The sequence below is a fragment of the Symphalangus syndactylus genome, chromosome X, assembly GCF_028878055.3.
Source record: "Symphalangus syndactylus isolate Jambi chromosome X, NHGRI_mSymSyn1-v2.1_pri, whole genome shotgun sequence".
NCBI lineage: Eukaryota > Metazoa > Chordata > Mammalia > Primates > Hylobatidae > Symphalangus > Symphalangus syndactylus.
The window spans coordinates 54,561,018-54,570,046 of NC_072447.2; the positions used below are offsets into that span (position 1 = coordinate 54,561,018).

General features: G+C 45.0%; 1 protein-coding gene across 1 annotated transcript; it reads left to right on the plus strand.

The window, feature by feature from the left end:
* Positions 1-274: 274 nt before the first annotated feature.
* LOC129475815 (translation machinery-associated protein 7-like) lies at positions 275-587 on the plus strand. Its single transcript, XM_055268201.2, has one exon. It carries the CDS (start codon positions 317-319, stop codon positions 509-511), a length of 195 nt encoding a protein of 64 aa, XP_055124176.1. The 5' UTR covers positions 275-316; the 3' UTR covers positions 512-587.
* Positions 588-9,029: the final 8,442 nt, after the last annotated feature.

Here is a 9,029-nt window from a genome sequence, read left to right on the forward strand (position 1 = left end):
GGCAGATCACTTGAAGCCAGGAGTTCGAGACCAGCCTCGTCAACATGGCAAAACCCCGTCTCTACTAAAAATACAAAAATTAGCAAGGTGTGGTGGCACGTGCCTGTAATCCCAGCTGAGGCACAAGAATCACTTGAACCCAGGAGTTGGAGGTTGCAGTGAGCCGAGTTTGTGCCACTGCACTCTAGCCTAGGTGACAGAGTGAAACTCTGTCTCAAAAATAAATAAATAAATAAATAAATAAAGCATCATTATTTAAAATTTGATTTGCTCTCTTTTTCCGGTGGCAGGGTCTGGGGAAGGGGCGGCAGGCGCCATGTCCGGCCGCGAAGGTGGCAAGAAAAAGCCACTGAAACAGCACAAGAAGCAGGCCAAGGAGATGGACGAGGAAGATAAGGCTTTCAAGCAGAAACAAAAAGAGGAGCAGAAGAAACTCGAGGAGCTAAAAGCGAAGGCCGCGGGGAAGGGGCCCTTAGCCACAGGTGGAATTAAGAAATCTGGCAAAAAGTAACCTGTTCCTTGTGCCTGAGGAGATGGTGACCCTTTATTTCATCCGTATTTAAACCTTTCTATTCCCTGCCATAACATCTTTTGCCACATATAGCTTGAATTAAGTGTTGTCTTGGAGCTGTTGTACATTTAAGAATAAACTTTTGTAAAAAAAAAAAAAATTTGATTTGCTCTCATTACATTTTGCAGAATACTTGAATATGAATAGCATGTTTTATTATGCATATGAGAGAAAAACATTTTGAATCAATTTCCGTGCTGTCTATCTTTAAGGCCCCCACTGGCTTCCTCATCCCTTATAATTTTTGTCTAGCTGCTACTTTGCATTTTAATTTGACCCTGCCTTTTATTTATTTGCACTTATTACCAGAGTGCTTTCTTAAATTAAAATTTTTTGTGTGTTTCCTACTCAGTATTTGATGACTGTTTATTACTGTAATTCATTGTTCAGAAAAATGTACCACATCCCACATCCATCATTACACTCCATTCTCCATGGGGTCCAAACCATTTTACGGAGTCATTAAATGAATATGTTATTTGGGAATTAAATGAATGGAAAGAAAGGAAAAGGGTATCCAAACGTGGTGAGGAGGTGAGGGAGGCAGTGGTGGGGCTTATTCAAAGCACACCCTCCACTGCAAGCAGGAAGTACATAAAAAGCCTGAGCCTTTCCCTTTCCCCTACCTCCCCATTCTGCCCCCTAGTCCTCTAATTTAGTGGAAATTTGCATTAATCTCTTTTTCAGACTGAGATTGGGAGTGTGCAGGGTGGTTGAACAAACATTTGTGGAACATGTTGGTTGTCTCAGGTTTTGTTATCCAAGAAGACTGATATGGTTTGGCTGTGTCCCCATCCAAATCTCATCTTGAATTGTAGCTCCCATAATCCCCACGTATCATAGGAGGGACCCAGTGGGAGGTAATTGAATCATGGTGGTGGGGGGTTTTCCCATGCTGTTCTCATGACAGTGAATAAGTCTCATGAGATCTGATGGTTTTATAAAGGGCAGTTCCCCTGCATAAGCTCTCTTGCCTGCTGCCATGTAAGATGTGCCTTTCCTCCTCCTTTGTCTTCTGCCATGATTGTGAGGCCTCCCCAGACATTTGGAACTGTGAGTCCATTAAACCTCTTTTTCTTTTTTTTCTTTTTTTTTTTTTTTTTTGAGACAGAGTCTCGCTGTCGCCCAGGCTGGAGTGCAGTGGCGTGATCTCGGCCCACTGCAGGCTCCGCCCCCCAGGGTTCACGCCATTCTCCTGCCTCAGCCTCCCGAGTAGCTGGGACTACAGGCGCCCGCCACCTCGCCTGGCTAATTTTTTGTATTTTTAGTGGAGATGGGGTTTCACCGTGTTAGCTAGGGTGGTCTTGATCTCCTGACCTCGTGATCCGCCCGCCTTGGCCTCCCAAAGTGCTGGGATTACAAGCGTGAGCCACCGCACCCGGCCCACCTCTTTTTCTTTATAAATTACCCCGTCTCAGGTATTTCTTCATTGCAGTATGAAAATGGACTAATACAAAGACCCTGAGTCAAGAATTTGAATGCCAATAGTTCATTTGGGAGGTGAACCTCAAAAACAACAGTGGGGAAAGGGGGAAGTAAAACAGGAAGGAGAAGGAAGCCATGTTAAGGAGAAGGAAGGTATGTTATTGTCAGGAACTATAAAGGGTCATTTATTCATTTAAAATTTGAAAAAGAATAAATGCTTACTGGAGAAATTCCAGAAAAGAGATATATGTATACAGATTATATACATGTATATTATTATATGATATAAATGTCAAGAAGTGTGAAGGTTCTGAGATTTTACCATACTTGCAAGCTAACAAGTTAGCCAGCCACAGATTCATAGATGCTGGCACAGCAGGCAGTTCCCCACATTTCCACAGGGTGATGGGGAATGGCCCATATGGATGCTGCACATGCAGTATTTATCACCAAATTCCCATCCCTTTTCGACTAGGGCTGCTCTGGGGACCTTTTCATGGCACTTAACTCCATGGCACTTCTGGTCTATTGATCATTCTACCACACCCAGTTGTCAGAGACAGTCCTGACCAAAATATGGAATTGGCTTTGATTGCCAACTTCACCTTCTTCAAACTTTCCCCAAGGTGACTGTCTCTACCTTTCCCAAGGAGAAAGTGGGTCCACATCTTTATGTGTCTTGGTCTCTTCTTTTATTCTCAATGAAGTCTGCCGTGGTAAACTCTTCATTTGCACTAGAGAGTAAATGGCTGGGAACAGCTGTGTTATCCTTGGAACTGTGATCAATGTCTTAAAGCTAAAGATTTAAACACCTCATCTAAGTGAAACGGGAGAGTTCCCTGATTCCCCTTGCGGATGTGTGATGGGGTGTCACTTGTTTGGTCGCTGGAAGCTCAAACCCCTAAGGAGAGCATGCAGCTGGGCAGATGCAGAGGCCGTTGTGAGCACTTTTGGGCTCCGGCCCCAAGACAGCGTCTAGGGATGGGTGTCTGCAACTCCCGAAGCCCAAATGGGCATGTGTCATCAAGCTCTTTCAGATTTGCCATCTGCAGGTGGCTTGTAGGTTAAGCAGCTCAATGGACCCTCTGCCTTATTGCAAGGGCTGGGGGGCAGTGTAACAGCCTTCTGTATCCTGAGTTATTGCCCAGTGTACCAGAAGAATCGGATCACACGTGGGCTCGAAGGATGAGTGCAAGATTTTATTGAGTGGTGAAGGTGGTTCTCAGTGAGATGGACGGGGAGTCAGAAGAGGGTGGATGGAGTGATAAGGTGGTCTTCCCCTGGAGTCAGGCCACCCAATGGCCAGATTCTTCTCCGACCGCCCCTAGCTGAATTCCCCTCAGCATCCAGATGTTACTCCTCTTCTCTCTTTCTCTGCTGCGTTGTTCCACTATCGCTGGTCTGCTGGTCCCAACATTCAGCCACTTGTGTGTGTGCCCACTAAGGTCTTGGGTTTATACAGGGGCAGGATGGGTGGGGGGGACACGGCAATCCAAAAGGCAACTTTTTGGGTGCAAAAACAGAAATGCCTGTCCTCATTTAGGGCCGCAGGTCTTCAGGCTTGAGGGTGGGGTCTTTGCTGGGGAGCCACCTTCTTCTACCCATTATTTCCCTGTCTCCTGTCCATATCATTTCCCCTCTCTGAAGAGGTACATCTAACTGCTGTTAGAATATGTATGACGACTGATCTTAGCTACTTCCTGCTGACAGGGAGCATTGTTTTGGGGAAAATAGCAGTCAGATTCCTCTCAGAGGTCTATCTAAGGGTCCCCAGCAAAGTGGAGCCATTGTCTGAGGCTCTGGTTGCCTGACCATTTGGAGTTTGACGGTTTCTAGGTGTGAGAGAATAAAATAAGTTTTATAAGGTTAAGTATCCATGGGTTAAACGTGTATTATATAAGGAAAGAATCTAGTGCCAAGGGTTACAGAGATAAGAAGTGAGGCCGGGCGCTGTGGCTTACCCCTGTAATCCCAGCACTTTGGGAGGCCGAGGCAGAGGGATCACCTAAAGTCAAGAGTTCAAGACCAGCCTGGCCAACATAGTGAAACCCTGTCTCTAAAAATACAAAAATTAGCCGGGTGTGGCGGTGCACACCTGTAATCCCAGCTACTTGGGACACTGAGGCAGGAGAATTGCTTGAACCTTGGAGATGGAGGTTGCAGTGAGCCAAGATCATGCCACTGCACTCCAGCCTGGGTGACAGAGTGAGACTCCATCTCAAAAAAAAAAAAAAAAAAAAAAAGAAGTGAAATATACGAATTATTCTGAAAACATTATTGTGCCCTGTGGTATAGAACAGAACAAAGGTAAGAACAGCAAGCATAGGCAAGACTATAAAGAGGATATCCATGGAAGGCTAATTATTAACACTTATCTTTTGTGATTTTTAGCTTGAGGTCCCCAATCTCTTCACATTGGTACTTTGGGTGTTCTTCTGGGTCAATGGAGGTGACTCTGTTGGCTTCCCAAGCCTTTACTTGGGTATAATGAATCCAAGAGTCTATTCCAGTGACCTCCACTGCCATAGGAGTAGAAAGGAGTACAGTGTAGGGTCCCTTCCAACCTGGGCCTATAGAGAGAGAAAGGGAAGGGATATCACTTTTACTAGCACTAGGTTCCCTGGGTTGAATAGAGGTGGCCCTGGTTCATGGGATTGGGCCTCCAACAATTGTTTCAGTTCCTGTTGGAAATAGACCAAAGAGGTTATGTGCTTAGTTAAATCAGAGGTTTCTTGGTCTAGCAAGAGATAACTGGTGAGAAAAGGCTATCCACACATCATTTCAAAGGGACTCAAACCTAGCTTTGAAGGAGCGTTTCTGACATGTAGCAGGGCTATGGGGAGAAGGGTAGTCCAGGGGAGATGAGTCTCCTGAGACAGTTTCCTGAGGTGCCTTTTGTTAATATCATTTGTCTTTTCTACCTTTCCCGGGGATTGTGGTCTCCAGGCATAATGAAGATAGTACTGTAGAGCTAAGTGCCTTTGAGACCCCCTGGGTGACAGCCACCTTGAACAAGGGGCCATTATCGCTCTGGAGATATTTAGGAAGTCCAAAGCAGGGAATTATCTCATTGATTAGTACTTTTATCACCTCAGAGGCTTTCTCTGTCTGACATGGAAATGCTTCTACCCAGTTAGTGAACGTATCTATTTATAGTAGGAGGTACTGGATGCCCCTTGCCTTTGGCATATGGGTGAAATCCATTTGCCAGTCTCCCCCAAGGTAGCCTCTTGTCTTTTGAGTTCCTGGCCAAAGAAGCTGTCAATTAAGGAGATTGTTTTTAAAGCAGATCTTGCCACCATTAACAACTTGTTTAACCCTTTGTATTAGATTTTTACCTGAGAACAATCTCTGGGCCAGTTGATAGGTTTTATCCTTACCTAGCTGGAAGGCCTAGTGAAGGCTTTTAAGTACTTTCCATTGGTTGGCAGCTGGTAGATGAAGCTTATTGTCCTCCGATTGTAGCCATCCTGAGGACTGAAGGATGTATTCCCAAGAGATGGCCCATTCTATTTCTGCAAGAGAGTACTGAGATTTTATTTCTCTGATGCGGCCCTCCCAGATCAGTAGGGCTTCAAGTGGATCAGAGACCTGGGCCCCCTTGCTGCTGATTTAGCTGCTTTGTCTGCCAGCCTCTTTCCCTCGGCTATCTCATCCATCACTCTTTGATGGCCTTTACAATGTATTATTGCCAGTTCCCACGGGAGGAAAACCAAGGAAAATAGTCTTATTAATTTCCTGATGGTATTTAATGGGAGACTCATTAGCTGTGAGGAAGTTCTTCTCTTTCCAGATAGTAGCATGGGCATGGAGGACTAGGAAAGCATACTTAGAATCAGTATAAATGGGCCAGGCACGGTGGTTCACGCCGGTAATCCCAGCACTTTGGGAGGCCGAGACAGGAGGATCACCTGAGGTCAGGAGCTCAAGACCAGCCTGACCAACATGGAGAAACTCTGTCTCTACTGAAAATACAAAATTAGCCGGGCATGGTGGCGCATGCCTGTAATCCCAGCTACCCGGGAGGCTGAGGCAGGAGAATCGCTTGAACCTGGGAGGCAGAGGTTGCAGTGAGCCGAGATCGTGCCATTGCACTCCAGCCTGGGCAAGAAGAGGAAACTCCGTCAGAAAGAAAGAAAGAGAGAGAGAGAGAGAGAGAGAGAGAAAGAGAGAGAGGAAAAAAAGAAAGAAAGAGGAAAAAAGAATCAGTATAAATGCTGTTTCTCCTTTGCTTAACTTGAGCGCCCTCTTGAGGGCAATTAGTTTGGTTAGTTGAACACTTGTGCCCCAGGAGAGGTGCACTCTCAACTATATCGTTCAGAGTAGCTGTTGCATACCCTGCTTTAAAGGTTCCTTGTTCTACAAAAGAACTCCCGTCCGTAAAGAGAATCCAGTCTGGGTAAAACAGACTCGGGGCTGTTGCAGGGGGCATAGTGGGAGTGAGACCAATTCTTTGGTTTGCGTGGGAGCTGGGTGAGGCCTGTGACTACCGACTATCCCCCCACTTCCCTGACAACTTGCATGACTCAGCAGAGGCAGCCATAATCCTCCTAGGAACACAACTTCAGAGACCTGGGGATCTCACCCCACCCCCCATGGCAGCCGCAGCAAGACCCGCCAAGGAGAGCACGCCTAGCCCTGCTCCCACTTGATGGTCCTTCACTACCCACCCTGGTAGCAGAAGGTAAAGGACATATAATCTTGGGAGTTCGACAGCCCTGCCTACTGCCAGTCCCTCTCCACACTATTATAGTTGATGCTTTCTGGAAAACACCACCTCCTGGCAGGAGGCCAACCAGCACAAAAATAGAGCATTAAACCAACAAAGCTAAGGACCCCCATGGAGTTCATTGCACCCTCCGCCACCTCCACCAGAACAGGTGCTGGTATCCATGGCTGAGAGACTCACAGACAGTTCACATCACAGGACTCTGTGCAGACAACCCCCAGTATCAGCCTGGAGCTGGATTGACTCACTGGGTGGCTAGACCCAGAAGAGAGACAACAATCACTGGAGTTCAGCTCACAGGAAGCCACATCCCCAGAAAAGGGGGAGAATACTATATCAAGGGAAGACCCCATGGGACAAAAAAATCTGAACAACAGCCTTCAGCCCTAGACCTTCCCTCTGACAGAGACTACACAAATGAGAAGGAACCAGAAAACCAGCCCTGGTAATATAACAAAACAAGAATCGTCAACACCTCCGAAAAATTACACTGGTTCACCAGCAATGGATCCAAACCAAGAAGAAATCTTCTATTTACCTGGAAAAGAATTCAGAAGGCTAGTTATTAAGCTAATCAGGGAGGGACCAGAGAAAGGCAAAGTCCAATGCAAGGAAATCCAAAAAAATGATGCAAGAAGTGAAGGGAGAAATATTCAAGGAAATAGATGCTTAAAGAAAAAAAATCAAAAATTCAGAAAACTTTGGACACACTTTTAGAAATGCGAAATTCTCTGGAAAGTCTCAGCAATAGAACTGAACAAGTAGAGGAAAGAAACTCAGAGCTCAAAGACAAGGTCTTTGAATTAACCCAATCCAACAAAGACAAAGAAAAAAGATTAAGAAAATATGAACAAAGCCTCCAAGTAGTCTGAGATTATGTTAAACACCCAAACCTAAGAATAATCAGTGTTTCTGAGGAAGAAGACAATTCAAAATGCTTGGAAAATATATTTGGGGGAATAATCAAGGAAAACTTCCCCAGACGTGCTAGAGACCTAGACATGCAAATACAAGAAGCACAAGGAACACCTGGGAAATTCATCACAAAAAGATCATCGCCTAGGCACACTGTCATCAGGTTATCCAAAGTTAAGATAAAGGAAAGAATCTTAAGAGCTATGAGACAGAAGCACTAGGTAACCTGTAAAGGAAAACCTATCAGATTAACAGCAGATTTCTCAGCAGAAACCCTACAAACTGGAAGGGATTGGGGCCCTATCTTCAGCCTCCTCAAACAAAACAATTATCAGCCAAGAATTTTGTATCTGGCAAAACTAGACATCATATATGAAGGAAAGATACAGTCGTTTCAGACAAACAAATGCTGAGAGAATTCACCATTACCAAGCCACCACTACAAGAACTGCTAAAAGGAGCTCTAAATCTTGAAACAAATCCTGAAAACACATCAAAACAGAACCTCTTTAAAGCATAAATCACACAGGACCTGTAAACCAAAAATACAAGTTAAAAAGCAAAACAAACAAACAAACAAAGTATGCAGGCAACAAAGAGCATGATGAATGCAACGGTACCTCACATTTCAATACTAACATTGAATGTAAATGGCCTAAATGCTCCACTTAAAAGATACAGAACCACAGAATGGATAAGAACTCACCAATCAGCTGGGCACGGTGGCTCATGCCTGTAATCCCAGCACTTTGGGAGGCCGAGGTGGGTGGATCACAAAGTCAGGAGATCGAGACCATCCTGGCTAACAAGGTGAAACCCTGTCTCTACTAAAAATACAAAAAATTAGCCGGGTGTGGTGGTGGGCACCTGTAGTCCCAGCTACTCAGGAGGCTGAGGCAGGAGAATGGCGTGAACCCGGGAGGCAGAGCTTGCAGTGAGCCGAGATTGCGTCACTGCACTCCAGCCTGGGTGACAGAGCGAGACTCCATCTCAAAAACAACAACAACAACAAAAAAAAAACAGAACAAACAAAAAGAATTCACCAACCATCTGCTGCCTTCAGGAGACTCACCTAACATATAAGGACTCACATAAAGTAAAGGAGTGGAAAAAAGGCATTTCATGTAAATGGACACCAAAAGTGAGCAGGGATAGCTATTCTTATGTCAAACAAAACAAACTTTAAAGCAATAGCAGTTAAAAGAGAAAAAGAGGGACATTATATGATGGTAAAAGGCCTTGTCCAACAGGAAAATATCACAATCCTAAACATATATGCACCTAACACTGGAGCTCCCAAATTTATCAAACAATTACTAATAGACCTAAGAAATTAGATAGACAGCAACACAATTATAGTGGGGGACTTCAATACTCCACTGACAGCAC

Bases quoted from the DNA above. Each gene is read 5' to 3' on its own strand.
- LOC129475815 (XM_055268201.2), top strand. From the start codon at position 317: ATGTCCGGCCGCGAAGGTGGCAAGAAAAAGCCACTGAAACAGCACAAG.